The sequence below is a fragment of the Hippocampus guttulatus genome, chromosome 16, assembly GCF_054856545.1.
Source record: "Hippocampus guttulatus isolate MCC_2025c chromosome 16, RoL_Hgut_1.0, whole genome shotgun sequence".
NCBI lineage: Eukaryota > Metazoa > Chordata > Actinopteri > Syngnathiformes > Syngnathidae > Hippocampus > Hippocampus guttulatus.
The window spans coordinates 3411705-3429775 of record NC_141276.1 but is presented as its reverse complement, the minus strand read 5'-3'; the positions used below and the strand labels follow the sequence as shown (position 1 = coordinate 3429775).

Sequence of the window (18071 nt, the reverse complement as noted above, 5' to 3'; positions counted from 1 at the left end):
ACCAGAAGCAGTCTGACGTTCTGGGTGCAATTTTGGGATGTACCGTAAAGCAAAGGAAGCGCCGGAAAACCAGACGGATATGTGGCATGCGCATGGCTTGAGGCGTCACTTTTGGCATGGCTCATGAATGACCCCTGACGGGCCCCCATGTGGATGCGAGGGGGGGGGGGCCCTCATGACACGCTACACTGCTCCCACCGCAAAGTCCAAATGACAACTCAGAGCGGCCGACTGGAGGAAATATTTTCAGTCATATTTGGCACCAGGTATGATTAACAACATTTTCATCAGCGTACGTCGCTAGCCTACGTGTGCGTAAGGTTTGATCCTTTTGACTCTAACTACTTGGAAAAGTCGTCTTAACTCTAAAACTCGAGAAAAACATCTCGTCAAGGCTCAGTTGAAGCGAACGTGGCCCAGTGAGAACACTTTTTATTTTTTTTCTGGAACGCTGCTCCGACACCGTTGTCGCTTGTTAGCTATTCAAGCTGGTTTATAAACGCTTGTTCCCGTGCAAATGTACTTTTCCTTGTCGTCCCGCGTTCACGCATCTATCCCATCCCACTTAACACCCTTTGAACAATGTCGGTGCAACGCCGAGCATAGAAAGCCCTTGTGTGCTCCGTTTCTTTAAAAATTAAAAGCCCTTGCTTGAAGAGAAAAGCACATTTTCCCTTTCACAGCCCATGACAACTGCTGATGTTGTAAAATGAATATTTACACGTGAGGGACAGCCAGCGCAAGGACATACCAACGCTCTCTTGGTGAGGAATGTGGCCGCATATTTTCTTATCAAGGATCATATTTTCTTCTTGTCCGGGTGGTCATGTGGCAAATCTGCTTGTTGTCGTTTTTTGTTATTTCCTCGCCAAGCAGTGCCATAGTGACTAGGAAGCAAAAAAAAAAAAAAAAGGAAATAACGCCATATGTCAAAGCTCCTGTGCGAAAGAGAATGCGAGGTTCCACATTTTTCCGTTTGATCACTAGCGAATTGTCGGATGCTGGGACACTGCGTGAAAGCACATCCAGTTGCGGCAGTTTCCCACGTTGCTGGGTTCTGCGTAAAAGGCAAAGATGGATAAATCTTGGATCTATTTTTACACTTCTGATTCTACAACTGTGCTTGCTCATTCACTCCTCTCTCGTCCCTGTCACAGGATGTGTTCAGTTGTTGCCTGGTGATTGGATTAAAAAAAAAAAAATTCTCCCGGAGCCAGGCGATATGTGGTAGCGCTTCAAAATATATTTGCGTCTTTCTCTGGACTAGATCTACATACAGTTGAAGCCTTGAACAACCACAACACAGCAGGCCATCATGGACTGGAGATTCGTTACAGTCTAACCCACACAAGTGGATGGGAAAATACTGCGGATTAACGGGTTTCAATATTTGAGTTATTTTACTTTGCTTTGTCGGTTTCGAATTTGCTGACCATCGCCGGCTCTTCTTCTGAACGTCTTCAGATGTACCAAAATACTTAAATGGCCGCATTCTCCTACAACATTCGCATCCACAGAGTTTTCCGCCCCCACGCAATACATCCCACAGACAATACAACGGAAACGCTTAGCCGACGCCCAAATGTTAACGCAGACGCGTCGGTGACTCTCTATTATTCGTGACAGCAACCCGCAGTATATGGAAGCGCATGCGAGCAGGGAGACGTACGGAGATGTATTGGTGTGACCCGTTCTGCGTCTGTGGAGGTCACAGATAGAAGCCGCGCGTTTGTGTATGTGCATGAAGTCGACGCACACGGATGGGAGATGAGAAGAGAAGGCGCGGCTGTGACTGACACCTCAATGGAGGGCGGCCAAAGTCTCTGAATAATGCATGACACTCCCCCCCCCCCTCCAGTCTGCTTTACATCGCGTGCTACAAAGCCAATTGTTACCCCCCCCCCCCCCCGGCCCCCCCTTGCACAAGAGAGACTTTAGACACAATTGTCGAACGATATTCAGCGGGAGGTAGTGGGCGAGCGTTTGAGTCTCTTGTTTAATGTCTTCATGGCTCTGTCTCGAACCATATTCACAGCTAAGTGGTCTCCTCTGTTCCGCGGGTTTCCTCATTGCGGCTCGTCTACCGGTGACACAGACGGAAGACGAGTGTGGGGAAGAGAGGGCGAAAAAAGTGGCGGGGGTGAAGAGGTGAGGCGAGCGGCGCGGATCGTCGCGCGGTCGGTGACGCTGAAGAAATAAATAGAGAAGAAAAGAGTCAAAAGGAAGCACCAATGATCCAAAAATGACCATCCGGAAGTGCTGACACGCCCAACAAGCAAACAAGTGACCAGAGATCAACTCTAAAAAGAGCTCAAATCTCGACAGGAATGAACTCAAATCACCTTCAGTCCAGTCTTTCTGTCACGACAGAAGCCAGCCCGTGATTAAAGCAATAAAAAAGGAGCATATAGAATATATACATATACGCGGATAAACGCGTCCTTCATTTCTATTGTTCGGTCAGTCCAACCGAGAACGAATGCTGCACTCATCTGCTACCAAAGACGGACCGAGGTCCTACCCTGCACCCTTTCTTCACATTTAGCTTTCATTCACCTTTTAGGAGAATCTGCCAAAATGGCAAACCACGCGACATGGGGCAATCCCATGAATGAAAAAGAAAGAAAAAAAAAACGAGTACAAGCTAATCAGCAAGGAATGTGCCAACGACAGAAAAATGAGGTTAAGGAGCGGAGATGGTTGTTCTCAGTTCTCTATCCAAACGGCTCGTGCTACACACACTGAAATGCTCACTGGGCTCAGGATTCACAGTTCAAAGGCTAAAAAGTTCACAGTTCACAGTCAAGGTATTAGAGACGCTCCCCTTTAACCCCGCGCTTCCCCGTGCCCGCTTCAGCGAGCACTCCCTCTCTCGGCTTCCTCCTCTTTGCTACTATGATCGGTTGATATCTGCAGGCAACGCCTCTCAGACAGGCGTGGTCCTGCGGTTGGGGTCCTTGGCGTAGTCTTTAGTGAGCGTGCTACTCTGGAGGAACTCCCTCTCCGAGTTGAGCAGACCACCTAAGCCGGATTTGCTGGCGGCGTTGCCCGCCTCGCGTGGGTTCAGCGTGTACATGGGCATCTCGGAGGCGCCGGGCCCCGTGTAACCCACTTTACCCAGCGGCGAGGCGTCGCGGCTCGGAACCTCCGACGAGCGGACGCTGGAGCGGCGCCGGAAGCGGTAACGATAGGAGGGGATGCGGCTAAAGGCGGACTTCTTGATGAGGTCGGTGCGGGACTTGGCCCGCTGCTTGCGGTGCTTCTCGATGAACATGTGCACCGCCAGCACTCCCACCATTTCTGCCATGATGAAGGAGAGAGCGCCAAAGTAGAACGACCAGCCGTAGGAGTAGGACTTCTTGCTGTCACTTTGGCCCGGATCGCCTGAGTTGGCCGAAATATAGACAATAATTCCAATGATGTTACTGAGGCCTGCAAGGAAAAGGGAAAAAAACCCCACTTAGAAACAAGCTGCAGGCTGAATTTAATCCAGAGGTCCCTAATAAACCGAGAGAAGTCCAAGGAAGAAAGGATGAAAAAGGCGGATGGCAAAAAAAGCAAATAAAGGCAGTAAAGAATTTTCTTGGGGTCAATTCACAAAATGTTTTTGCATCTCAGGATTTCGGCTTGAGCACAACGTCTCTGCATGTAAATGTGAATTCAGAAGCAATTTAAACGGGTCACATGCATAATCAAGGTGAACAGCTGCAATCTATTTTCAACCTGATTCAAAATGTTTTCTAAGAGATCAAAATGGAACAAATTCCTGCATCGGCACATTAGTCGACATTTACAGTAAATATGTTAAATGGGTTTGACCGAATTCTACTTAAATTTCTGAACAATTGCATTGCTTCAACTTTACAGCTTTATATATTAATATATTTCGAGTTAGTTATTTGGCACCTTTCAAGAGGTCCAAAGGCTGTCGTGTGCAGAGAGACGAACAGCCAGTCAAAAGCAATGCGGCTAACAAATACGCCAGAGACAACACACGCACACACACGCACACACGCAGCTGGGCTCTCCTATTCCATATCATTAGTCCAGAATACAGTGCTCATGCAGTGTGGTGGAACGTACAGAATGGGGACAATTAGCTGGATGTAATTAAGCACAATCAGCCTCACACTTTTGTGGTAAATAATTACCAATTTGGCCTCAAGAATTTACTACAAAACCCCAGTGGGGCCCTCCACATCCCACTGAACAGCAATTACAGCCCTCTTTGTGTGTCAGGGGGCAAGAGCAGACACGTGTGTGCGTGTCGAGAGACGGAGGCTGATGATGTGCAGCTGTATCAATGCGTGCTTTAAATCTCAACTGGCTGCTGTGTGCAATGTCCACAAGTAAAACATGAAGCAAAAACAAAAACAAACAAAAAAAGGAATATCCTATAATTGAAGTTGTTAACGTCGTTAGAACGTTGCTGTGTTTTGTTGGACAACTTTACAAAATCATACCAAACATATACAGTATCAGCATATATCAGTAAATCATAAACACTTCAATTTTTTTCATGAAACGATATGCAAACGTGGACTAGACAGTATCTATATACACATACACAAATTCAATTCAGATTCATTTAATCCGACCGGAATATGCATTTACTTTACTTTACTCTCAGGCTCTTGCTTTGATGTTCATTATGATAAACAAAGTGAAGCACAAACTCCAGTCAATGCATTTCTTTCATGCTTCACTGACTTAAAAGCGAGCATCTGAACAATTGACTACAGTACAACAATTTTGATTTGACCACCTGAACGGGAAATCAAGTTGACATTAACGTCCGACGCGAAAAGCCATTTGCGGCAGGAAAAAAAAAAAAAAAAAAGATCCTCCCCATTGGAAAGAGCAGACCTACTTTATGCCACTTTCGGGACACATTTGCAGTGCACACTGACCTGCGGAGACAAAGAAGATTCCTGCGCTGAGGATGACGTTGTGTCGGCTGCGGTAAAACTCACTGGCGGCTACACAGAGTCCTCCCAAGAACAGCAGCCCCACACTCATGATGGGGAAGATACTGGAGGCACGCACTGCACCTGTTAGGTTCAAGCAAGCTGTTAGCTTAATGACACTTGGCAGTCCCACAGTACAGGTTACCAAAATAGCAGCAATGGATGTCACAATGCCTCCACTGATGACTACTAGTACACAAGTGAGCGCCCTGAGCTGCTTTTCAAACCGAATGCCAAGGTTTTAGCGAGTCGACGAGAGATTTGATTTACTTTTTTTGTCAGTGGTGCCTTGAGATATGAGTTTATTTTGTTCCATGACCACACAGGCAATCTTAAAACACTCTCACACCGGAACTCAAGTGGAATTCATAGTAATGTTTACATCTCTCTCTTTCTCAGCTCATCAGTACGGCATTCAATTTTTATGTTTTTTTTTTTTTAAATGCAGATATGATTGTGAGTACTGTTACGTGATCTGTCCACATGTTGTTGCCGGACCGTTTTTGTTCAATCCATTGCTTAAAGGGTTAAAGCACCGCAACGGATGCTTATTAGGGTTAACAATAAGCTAGCAGACTCAAAGGTTAAGATATGTGCCTGTTTTGCATATTTCTCTTTGTTCTCTTTCTTTAATGTGACTGCAAACTTAAAGTGGTGATGGAATTCAAGAGAAAGTCAAGTCAAAACTACAATAATCTATTATATGCACCCCCACTCAACCATCTCAGGGGCAGCCATTTTGCCACTTGCTCTCGACTGAAAATGACATCGCAGTTGCTCAGGGCATATTTCGCCAGTAACCATTGCTACCTGTCGCATTTGATGAAACCAAAACAGATGGAGAGACTCACTGACACATATGCAGGCCAAATAATAAGGAATATTTGTCAGGATCCCATATGTGAACTCGGTGTGATGGCATACTGAAGGTTTCCGACAAACGGCCTGTCATACTGGAACCGAGTTGTGTGAAAGGCTTACACACGGAAAACATACCTGTCCAAGAACGATTATAAACTCCATGCAAATCTGCTTTGGTTGAGTTACAAAACATTGCTGAAAGGGCGGTTGACCGACGGTGTAGCACGATTGAGCATACAGGCCCCGCCCCCATAGCCCACATCCCTGGGCTGAATGAAATGCCGGTCACTAGGTCTTGGCTCCCTATTGGCTGGCAGGCTTTCAGCCTCGTGCTCGAATTGGCGGCCTCTAGGGATGGTTATTCCATGTTCAGTGGAGCAATGAAAAAGAAGCTCCAGCTGAATCCCCCCCCCCCTCAGTTGCTGGTAATATTTTCCTCTCCATCCATCTTAACAGTTTACAATCAGAGGAAAACAAAAATACATCCTTTGACCATTTTCTCGTCTAATACTTTTATGGATGTACAGTATGTGGAAATCACAGGGTAGTTTGTCATTTTTCTTCCTAACACTACTACAGTTGTTGATAAAAGCCCGTACGCGGGTTATGCATTTTCCCCAATGACTATCTCTCGCCTTGCAGAGAAAGAGGAGAAAACAATCCTCATTTATCTCAGCCAAGACAGCATAAGAGTGGCCTATCCATCTCTTCAGTGCTTTGATGTTGTTAGTCCACGCTGCCTCTAACGGCAAACGTCCAATCAGTAATTGTCGGTACGGCAAGCCCGTCAAGCTTCGAGACGGTACATCCTTTGCTTTTCGTTGCCAGCCCTTTGCATCGTGATGACCACTTTCCTATATGCTATCATGATATTATTGTGAGCGCACGGTTATTTTCGACGCCGCAAAGTGCAATTGAGCATTGCGATCTTAGATGGTGAACTGCACATGCCTGCCCCGCGAAGAGAAAGTCACACCCTAAAAATGTAATTAGAGGCTGTTATGACGGTTTAACATGGCTGGGTGAATGAAGCGTGGCGCAGTTAGGAGCGGTGTTTATTCATAAACGTACGCAGGAGGTATTCGGCGGCGTCGGCCTCGTAGTCAGCATCCTCGGGGAAGTGATCGATCTTCTTGCACACACCTCGGAAGGTTCCTGGGGAGGGAGAACAGGAGTGTTTGTGAAATAGCATTTGTTGAACTTGCCATTCGCTGTATGTAAAAAAAAAAAAAAGGACATTGATTTCCGGACTTTAATTGTGTTCACTCTCACTGGCGGCTTCATGCTTTATTCCGCCATCTTATTACTTTTCCACCGGTGGTGAAAATTGGGAACATTGGAAAAGGAGCTAAGAGAGAGAAAAAAAATAGCAGTAAAAGGAGAATCACAGTGGTTTCAATTTATTGTTGAAAATTAATTTGATGTGCAACAGGGGTGCAAGTGCGACTAACGATCATTTTGATCATCAATTATGTTACTGATTAATGGATGAATTGGATTTAAAAAAATTAAATTCCATCCCTTTTGTCCAAAAGAGGACATCCTTTCCATGGACAGTGCAGAAAATGCACAAACATAAAACAACTAGGATTCTTACAGGTTTGCTCTGTAATTTCTCAGAACATTGGCAAAAATGTTGCTCATTGTTTTCCAAAGTGAAATCGGACGTTTGCAAATGTTTTCTTTCGAAATAACACAAAGATAAAAAGACTGCTTTGATGGAGGACGACAGAAATCGGACTATATTTACCCATTCCGAGTACTTGGGTAATTTTAAATGAAATGATCGAATCGATTATCAAAATACTCACTGATCAATTTGATAATCGATGAGTTGTCAATTCATCGCTGCGCCTCTTATATACTAGAAAACACTCATGAAAAGTCTTATCATGCCTACCGCACACAGGCACCCATACATGCACAATTACCGCTGTGAATCCAAACAACCGCGCGTGCGCACGCGTGGACACACACACACACACACACACACACACGCGCGCGCGCACGCACGCACACACACACGCACACTAAAGCAGCCGTCAGCTGTGCCTACACAAACCGACACCAAGCTCATTAAAGTGACACATGAACACTATCCGTCATGCATGTGAGTGAAAGCCTCTGGTTTATTTATACAGTGTGTGTTTGTTAGGGGGAAGTGTGTGTTTGTGTCGTATCGACTGGGCTGCGGATGCTACGAGCTCGCCTTGGAGTGACTCATCCTCCTTTGTGGAAGTCCTCCAGTGCGCGCACGCGCATCCCACAGCACACTCACAGGTGTGTGTGTGTGAGTGTGTGCATGTGTGTGGCTTAATTCCTTTCCGATCATCCTGTCCCATTCACACACGGTCAACACCACAGGGGATGAGGAGGCGTCGATGTGTGTGTGTGGGGGCGGGGGGGGGGGGGGGTGGTTTTGGGGGTGAGACGAAGGCGGATGGCAAGAGACGAAGTGCTGGTGAAAGAGGTTTGGCCGTAAAACCGGCACAGGAACGGGAGGAAATGTGCCGCTGATGCATTTGCATATGAAGAGTTTCTCGCACTTGACATCCTCCACAAGATGATGAATCCAGCAGAAGCAGTCATGGCCTGATGGCCGCGATGCCGACTGATAGATTTCAGGTTTTTCATTTTTATAATTAATGCAGACTTTTGATCGGAACGAGAGGACGCTTATCTATGCTTACATGGTAACGAATGATCAGTTATGCGTTTTACAGTTTTCTATTCCTGCTCCATTTGGAACACAATGTGTTATTCTTGCGACTGGACTAGACAATAAATCACAGCTTGAGAGGACAAAAAAAAAAAAGGCTTTGTATTAAAAATGAATAAATAAAAATTGGGCACTCGTCCCAGAGTTGTACTGCGCTCGTTTTAAAACAGGTCACAACAACAGTGTGGTGCTTTCTTTTTTTGCGAGGGTTGTTTCAATGGGGACTGTTTCTTAGCTGTCGGCTAGAGCCTCAATATTGAAATGTTTAACTTTTATAATAACAGCGTCACAGCAGAGATAATTTGATTGGCCCAAATTCCTGCCGGGAGTGAAGAATCTGCAATTGTCTGCGACCGCTGTAATTGGTCAATTGTGGCTCAGAGGAAAGATGGTAAAGTGCAAACTTTGTGAGGCTAATGACTTGAGACTTCATTAAATGGGCGCAAACATTTGACGCCGTCCATCCGACAGACCGCACACCGTTTTTGATGTCTTGCGTCCTCCATCCCCAAAATGGGATGCCCAACTCTGGGAAACTGCACGTCATCTTTGCATTGCATATACAGTGCATAAAATGCAGTGGGCATATCTATCTGGACACATGTGCCTCCCAAAGGTCAGCGTGGGCCGAGGGCAGAACTGTGGCATTGTGGGATTCAGAGAATAGGGCTGAGAGTTCGGTGTGTTCCTCTGGTTGAGTGTTTCTGTGTTTTATCTGGTGTGTCACGTTGGCCCGCTTTGTCCTCCTGGCTGAATTACAACACAGGAGCATGTATGTTCCTTCAATTGGACATTTTCTGAGACATGAAATCATCATGACTGAAGTATAAAGTACATTGATTCAAACAAAGCGACTTGAAATGCGCCCCCAAGCAGCCATGCCAGCGGACTATCCAAAGGAAAATTACTTTTTTGGGGGGCCTAGGAATAACTGGATACAGCTGAACTAAGTATTTATATCGTGGGGAAGGGGTGACTGATTGAATCGATTCTTGCAAAGAAAAGAGGGCGGGGCCACAAACATTTGAGGCGAGGATCTTTGCATGACAGCATCTTATTATTGTAAAGAAAGGTCACGACGTGTCGTGTGAATCAGTGTTCCTGGTTCCTCTTGCGAAATGACTGGAGAGTAGAACAAGGCTACGCATGCCGAGCAGCAACAATACACCACTGGAAGCAAGCAAACAGTGCCTTCAAACAAGGTTAAACTGCAGAAGACAAACACAAACAACAGCGTGCGCCCAAATGTTCCAACATTTGTGATGAATTGGGTATGAGGTGCCAGCTGCGCGCCCTTGATGTGACTCACTCCCCACCCATACAACAATACGTACGTACACACACGCACCAACGGACACACACAGAAAAATTCACAAGCAAACTGTTTGATTATTTAAATGACCCAAAACACTCATGAAATAGGGAAACATCGAGCCAATTGCGTTGCGGCAGTCACACAAGCAGCGACACAGCCGAAAGGTTCTGGATTCCAATCTCAACATGAGCCGTTCCGTATGGATGTACGCGTTCTCCCGATGCTTGTGTGGGCTTTCTCAGATTTCATTCACAACCAAGCATCGCGGTCTGATTTGGCGCCGCCACAAAGATGGACCAAAAAAAAAAATCTGACCGCAATGGACAATTAGAACTGCCGAGAGAATCTTCGGTCACCCCCCCCCCCCCGACCTACTTTTGAGGACTTTCAAGAATTAAGACGAGGGAAGGCAAAGTTCTCTCGGACCCTCCACATCCGGGTCACCACAAGTGAAAAGTGTAAGGGATAGTGCTATTAGGGAGGCGAATTGAGCTTACTGTTCAAAAAAGAAAGAAATGATAGTTAAGCATGAGAATGAGTGACAGTTCTGTATATGGTCATGGTAAGGTGAATGTCTGGTTATATGTCACGCCAAATATTAACCTTGGTGAAGCTCCGAGAAAGATTGGTATAAAATAATGACTTTCACCCCAACCCGGTTGCTTTGGGAATCAAGATGGCAAACAACATCTGTTCCAAAATCCAGCAAGGGACCTTCTCCTGTCGCATCTCTTCCCCTCTACTGATAACGCTCACTAATGAAGGCATAACAAGCCTCCAAGCTGTCCCTAATCAGATGGTGTGTCTTCCAAAAGTTGCGTGCGACCCAAACCTGCCAGATGCACACACACACACAAACACATCCGTGACCAAAGAAGACGACGACGAGGATGGAGCGAGCGAGGGTGAGGGAAAGGAAGTTAAACAGCGGAGCAAATTGGGCCGCTTGTTTCTTCCGAGCGCCTCTGACAGCTCAGCGTGGGTGACGGAACCACTTCCTCTCTTTCGCTCCGAACGTGCGTCTACCTCGCGCTCTCTCTGATTACTTCTTTCAGGAGAAGGAGAGAGGAGCCAGGAGAGAGGGAAAGAGAGGGAGAGGCAGGAAGAAGCTCGTTTCCACGGTGATGGCTGATGAAAGGGAGCGAGGTGCGTTGTGCTTGGATGCAGAGCTCACATTTTCTTTCCCATTTTTTTTTTCAGCTTGTTCATCCGCGAGCACACATATTCACCCTTCTCTTGGCCAAAACGCTTTTCGATTCCAAATGTTCTCATCACGTCGCTCTCTCCATTCAAAAGCGGACGTGGGGTTAGGCTGCGCTGCTTTTGAAGAATACGTCAACAGTTCCAAGGTATTGAATCGGAACACATGCGGGGCACGAGTGTTCGCGGCAACGGGTCATTTGAGCAAATAATGTCATTTCAGACTTGTATCAGTTTGGTAACCCTTTGCGCAATCAGTCCACAAGAAGTAGCTCTCCCTCTCAAAAAGGTTGGCGACGCCCGATTTCAAGTCAAGGCAAGTCAAGAGCAGGCAAAGCACACTTTTGAGACAGGCTGCCGTGCGACCTTTGGGTTCGAATCATTTTCCGGCATGTGTGGGGACACTCCTGACATAAAATCTAAGTCCTTCTAAGGGATATTCATGTTTAATTCATTCATAATTCACTTGCTAGTGAAGTGATCTGTTGAATATCGAATACCTAACCAACTTCAAACAACCAACACCGCCACTCGACACGTAGCACTCATCAGTCATCTACACCAGAGAAGCTTTGTGGCTCTTCCCGCCAAAAATTGAACCAGCAATGAAACTGATTAGAGATCTATGTCAGACGCTTTCTAAAATATATTGATAAATGATCAAGAACGGCATCACTCGTGTGGTAAGACGAAGTAGCGTTTGATTCAAATGAACCACCGAGTGCTCGTGTGAGAGCACACTTTGAATACCAAATGGCCTCTCCCCTGAGTGGAAGCAAAACGGTTTTGACAAAGCCACACAACACTCGGCATTTTAAATTGTCCGGCTCCTGCATCCCCTTTTAAATTTATTTGTGGTCTTCGAGTCACAACTCTGGTTGCTGAGGACATCTCTCAGCAAAACTTTCACACACACACACACCTTCCCTGCCATTTCCACCCTGGGTTTCATCTTTTGGTCATTTCTGCAACCCAGATTGTCCTGCCATTTTCCACTCCATTATTTGAGTCCTATGGCGCAACCAAAGGAGATTTATTTTCCGCTTCCCTGCTGTACATTTCTCACTTGATTTTCTCATACATTTTCATCAATTTCCTTGCGAGTGGTCCATCGCAATATGTACAATACATCGTTATATTTGATATTGTTTTTAGGCTTCCCAAACTTCCATCCGTCCATCCATTTTCTAATCCGCTTTGCCTCACGAGGGTCGCGGGGGTGCTGGAGCCTAACCCAGCTGTCTCTGGGCAGTCGGCGGGGGACACCCTGAAATGGTTGCCAGCCAATCGCAGGGCACACATTCGCACTCACCATCACCCCTTGGCACAATTTAGATTTGTTCCATTAGCCTGCCATGCATGTTTTTGGAATGTGGGATGAAGCTGGAGTACCGCTTCCCAAACTTAATCATTCTTATTTTGATAAATCTCCTTTTGGCCTGGTCCTGTGATGACGCTGTGCACCTTTTCTCTTTGACTTCTCTATTTTGCCTCAACCAACTTCTTTTCTCTCTCTTGAGAAAATTCCTACACGGAAAAAAAAAAGTCACCGTGAACACATTGTGATCCTTCAAAAGATTGGATGCAGATCACAAAAAGTCGAAACACCAAATTGAGTGTGACTATTTGGGACTCAGAGTAAAAGTGTGGCTTTTCCTTCTCTTGTCGTTTGATCCTCTGGTTCCCTCGTCTTCATCTTGAGCCGCTTTTTTTCACACCCTTCAACGCTTTCTTTCCCACATTCATCTCACACAATAATTTAGACACGCTGTCTCTTCCTTTACACAGCCCACTTCCTGCCTTCTCCATCAGTTGATTGTTTTTTTCCATCCAAAACACCGACAGCCCCCTACATCTTGACTGATTGCCTATTTCTAATTCATTCTATTTTTTTCCCGACCTCCTCCTTTGTTGTTCATTCCACCACTTGGGTGATCGTTTTGTCCCTGTCTTTTTAGAGAGAGAGAGAAAAAAAACCCTTCTCTATTACCAGGTGGGCCCCAGCAGGGTGAAACACTCCCCAGAGATTCCTCTCAAGCAGAGGTCAGGCAATGCTCATCCATCACTTGGCACACTCTGCTCCTCCTCCAGCCATGTGCTTCATTCATTCAACGTTTGAGTCTCCGCTAACCCTTTCCATCCTTCCCTGCTCATTTCCAGGATTCTTTGCTCATTCATCACCTCAGCCTATCAAGGACAACAAATGTTTTTTTTGTTTTTGTTTTTTTAAACTCTCTTGTGTGATCAGGGGAGAAACTGTGACATGGTAAAAATGTGCTGCAGTGGGTATGCATGACTGCTTCATCGTCAAGCCCAGTGCACACCAAATATGATGCACCTCCCCTACTTTCTGTGTTCCACTTAGTCTGTCTCTGAAGCCACATAGATAGTACACCAGTTAGAGATGTCAATTTCCCGTCAATTTATGAGGCTACTGTGAATGATAAAAGGGTGACGATGTTTGGACATGACTGAGCACATTCTCCTCTGCATGCTATTTTGCATGTGAGCCACTGCACGTGTGTGTAAACTGACATTGTGCTGACATTGTGTTAACTTTCTCTATTGCCCCCACTGCTCCGCTTATGCGATAGCTTGGGAATATCCTTGAATTCATCTATTTACTCATCCAATTACAAGACTAGGAGTGTGCGTCTGTCTGTCCATCAGGCGATGATCCTCAGACCCGCACCATCTGGCCCTGTAATAGCCTCCTATGCCCCCCAGAATGAGATGGTCATGTTTGGCTGCACACAAAACACGTACACACATATTTTATCTAGAGGCAATGCAAATCTGACCTGCACCAATGCAGAAAATTGTCACGAGATAGCTCAAGTCAAGTATTCTACAGGAAATTACAATGTTCAAGTCACGGTGAAGATTACATTGTTTTTTTTTTTATATATGTAAGTTCCGTGTGAGGCGCTTAGAAGATAAAATATTTTACCTAGATCTGAATGGAAATATAAGTAACAAGGTATTGTAGTAGAGGAAATATCCCCGGACTTGAAATAACCTTTTCTGTTAAAAAAAAAAATGTAAAAGAACTTGCAAGGGCACTTCACAGTAACTATTCCGAGGGGCTTAAAAAAAAAAACTACAACAATGTATAAGACTATAAAACGTGATCATTGTTTATGAGAGTTAATGTCCATGGGTGTTCTGTGAACCTCCTATATAATGAGGAACATAAAATCCTCCATGACAAAAGGCCTCCCTCTATTCATTTGTACTTTGATTCCTGAAGGGCATCGAGTGGAAATGCTGCAGACTTTTTTTGAGTTTGGCTGTTTTTCCTCTTGCACTGCCTTGGTGACAAACTGCTTCTCAAGTGAGATTGAGGTGAGGTTTGTAGCCAGCTGTCTCAAAGATTGCTAGTAAAAGCCATATTAAATTGAGATATCAAAGCACTCAAACACAGGATTTGACATGACACACATAACACAAGGCCATGCATTTACAATTGCACTTGCCCTCTTCAGGGACGCAGGGAAGCTGGAGCCTATCCGAGATGATTTAGGGGGCCCTGTGTGTATCCTGTCTCACGCCCTCCATCACCTGTCAATCACCGGGCTGACACATAGCTCAAGTGAACCACTAACACCTTCAGATAAGTCTTCAAGGAACCAAACGCGGATGTTTTTTCAATGGTTGAGCCCAGAGAGAACCCGCAGAAAATGGGGACAACATGCAAACCATTCACAAGAAAAAACAATTTGCAGCCTTTCTCCACCGTGATGTCGAGTTGAATTCGATTAACAGTACAACCCTACAAAAAAATAGCGGTGGTTTTGGGGGTTCTGCAGGAACGGATTACTGGGACTTCAATTTACTTCAAAGGGGGAAAATTATTTGACATAAGAGTCAACTGAGCTACGGGCTTTGTCACGGAATGTAAGAAGGTATTCTGGAGTTGATGCATGGGAGAGCAGAAGACAAACGACGAACACGCACGCACACAGGTCATCCAGACTGGTCACGTACCTTCCAGACAGCAGGTCCGCCAGAGGCCGGAGTGCGTCATTACCTCCTCGTTCTTGCGGCTCGTGTCGTTGTCGCCGCTGCTTTTCACGCGGCAGACCCCTCGCGAGTACAACCAGTAGTCTGTCCCCACTGCGATGGTCATGAGGCTGAAGGCGGCGAACGCGCCCACCGTCGTCAGGAGCATCTGGACGCCGCGGTCACACATCAGCATCTTCATATAGGCGACTCCTGTTTGGGCTTAATCTCTTATGGGCTTCCCCCCTCCAGCTATTTCCACACGAGATTTGAGGAAAGAGTAAATTTAACAAACGGGCTTCTGGGATGACATGTCGACGAGGTTTGCTGTCCCGTGTGGCTGATGGCAAAGGGTGCGGATGGTGGCGCATCGAAACACCACCACCAACACGAGCTCACGTACACACACGCGCGCACACCGGAGCTTTGACGACCACCGGTTGTCCTCGACTAGCCCACACTGTCCTCACTCAGTCCAAAAAACGCCACATCGTCTGCCTACTTCAGTCATTTATTTCCTGGAGTTAGCAACTCAGCTAGCAGCCGGCACAGTCAGCATCTTCACCACTGCCTATAGTTTTTTTTGGGGGGGGGGGGGGGGGTTGTTTTCCCTAAACGAGACTCACCGCTTTGCATGTAGAACACGTCATGTAGCTCCAAATTACGAGGCGAGGTAGGTGGTTTTCGCCCCCTTTTCTAACAAACAAAGCCTACACGTCAGCTACTGCGAGTGGACCGACATTTGTCGTATTTTCCTTTCCAGCTGTTGCCACACTGACATCTTCTCCCTCGAAATCCAAGGTCGAGATTCGTCCACTCTCGAGCTGGATACAGCGGCTGTTTTTTCATCAAAGAGGAAGCAAAATGGGGACGTCTTCACGGCGGGCAGATTCTCGCTCCTGACAATAAACGTGTCTGTTGGCACAAATGGAGTGGCGAAAAATAACAGTGACAGCCTTCCTCCTCCTCCTACTCTTCCTCGTCGTCCTCCTCCTCCTCCTCCCGACGGTCCAACCAACACAAACCAAAACTAACCGCGCGTCTCCTCAAAGTCCGCCTGGGGCTACGCCATTCGATTCTGATTGGTCAACTGGGGGGAAATGGTCCTTGAATAACCAATCACGTACAAGCTATGCTCATCATCCCGCCCACCATTTGCGAGACTATAAAAGCCAAGAGTGGGAGGCTCGTGTCAACGAGGAAGAGACCGAACAGTCAGCTGGACAGAAAACAGACAACTTGTATGATGGTGTGCGCGCGCCTGTGTTTTTCTAACCACCACCTCCAACTACAACAACGTTACATACAAAAAAGTCATGAGAATGTTTTCACCTTTAAGCAGCGAAGTGCAAATTTGACGCTCCTGCCACACCCCTAACCGGCGGCGCCAGATTCTGCCGCATCCGCCTGGAGAGCTGTCCGTGGTTCTGAATGTAGGAGTCCGCGTCTCTGTTCCATCCAGTACCAGGAGGGAGAGAACGAATGAAGATGGGGGAGAGCGAGAGAGCTCGAAGCAAGTGATGCATGAAGAATAGTACCCGGGAGAGAAGCAGAAACGCCACTTAAAGAGCCACGGACCGTTTTTAATGATTCCTCTCCTGCACGGCCTCCACACAAGGCAGCGTGAGCTTCACAGTTCAGTTAACATACTGTCACATTGTTGTTGTGTGTGTGTGTATGCCACAAGCAGTCTAACAGATATGAATGTCTCAACCTCCAATGCATTGCCTATTTCAGCACACATCGAGTCACAGCACTGGATCTTTGTACCTACAAACAACACAAATTGCAAAGGAGGTGGGACATTGTGTTAATCAATAAATAAAAACAGAATAGGTTGCTGAAGTCGAGTACGCATGGTTTTAACAATTCAGATTGGTTTGAAAGTAAACATGTACATTTGTCAAGTGAAGTAATATTAAGTTACGATGTGTGTGTGTGTGCGTGCGCGCATACAGTACAGATATAGACAGTCTGCTCATGTGTCAATCTGACTCAGTGTTTTAGAGCTCCAACTAACGGACTGTCTGGTGCACTAACTTCATCACGATGCTCTGACTGAAAGCGGCTGTCACAGTCAGAAGGAAACGGGCAAATTTAAAGAATCAAAAACACAGAAGGGGGAGGGAAAATGAAAATAAAGGGATTACAGATACAGAAATGCAGGGGCAGATCAAAAAGGGAGAGAGCAGTGACAGGTCCTATCACCTTTGCAGCATGCGCGCATGTGGGCACGCACACGTGAGGCCCTCACTGCCCGCGTTATCTCACAAGGAGACTCATTAACATAGAAATGACTTCAGGAAGAGAAGCATGGCATTCCACCTCTATAGTGAGAGACAGGCGGGTGGGATGTTGAAGGAGTGACGGTGAGGGGTGTAGGGGAGGGTGACGCGGCAGCGATTCTCAAAGCAAAGGTGGGAAAAGGAGTGGATAAGAAGGAAAAGAGAGAGGGATAGGTCGGATATGAGGTCGACTGAAGGAAAAAGAGCAAGCTGCAAGCAAGAGAGGAAGCTGGCAGAAGGAATGATGGAGGGCTGGAGTAGACAAAGACATGGAGGAAGATGGAGGACAACTGGATTAAAGGTTAAGGTGAAAAAAATAATGATGAGTTGCCACTGGAAGGTTCACTGGAAAAAAAAAATGATGCAATAAAGGTTTAGTTCAATAGAGTAAGGTCCGGTGTCTAAACCAACATTGACACAGTCTCCCATCCTTCTTGCTCGAGAGTAGGACTGCAGGCTCGGCGCTCAGTGAGCTGGAACCTTCTCACGCCTCAGGCCAGCGCTCTGAGACACCGAAGGGGGGGGGGGGGGGGGGAGTGGAGGAGGAAGATGAGATGGGAGGTTTACTAGAGTGCCAGTAAAACTCCCAGAAACCAGACAGCGAACAATCAACAGCAATTACTTAATACGGTCCTACAATTTGGGCGCTTTTGTGAATCGCTAACTTCCTCATCTCACACTGTTGCTTGTGGACGGAGAACGAATGTGTGTGCACTCAGCCC

General features: G+C 46.3%; 1 protein-coding gene across 1 annotated transcript; it reads right to left on the bottom strand.

The window, feature by feature from the left end:
- Positions 1-1933: 1933 nt before the first annotated feature.
- On the bottom strand, positions 1934-16541 carry cacng3b (calcium channel, voltage-dependent, gamma subunit 3b). Its single transcript, XM_086132799.1, has 4 exons — positions 15050-16541; positions 6900-6983; positions 4911-5051; positions 1934-3432 (listed from the first exon to the last, which is right to left on the bottom strand). The coding sequence occupies exons 1-4, from the start codon at positions 15264-15266 to the stop codon at positions 2927-2929; spliced, it is 948 nt and encodes a 315-aa protein (XP_085988925.1). The 5' UTR covers positions 15267-16541; the 3' UTR covers positions 1934-2926.
- Positions 16542-18071: the final 1530 nt, after the last annotated feature.

Coding starts and splice junctions, on each gene's coding strand:
- cacng3b (XM_086132799.1), bottom strand. CDS start 15,266: ATGAAGATGCTGATGTGTGACCGCGGCGTCCAGATGCTCCTGACGACG. Junction 5,052..6,899: donor CGCCGCCGAATACCTCCTGC/GTACGTTTATGA, acceptor TGAACCTAACAG/GTGCAGTGCGTGCCTCCAGT. Junction 3,433..4,910: donor AATCTTCTTTGTCTCCGCAG/GTCAGTGTGCAC, acceptor TTTTCCTTGCAG/GCCTCAGTAACATCATTGGA.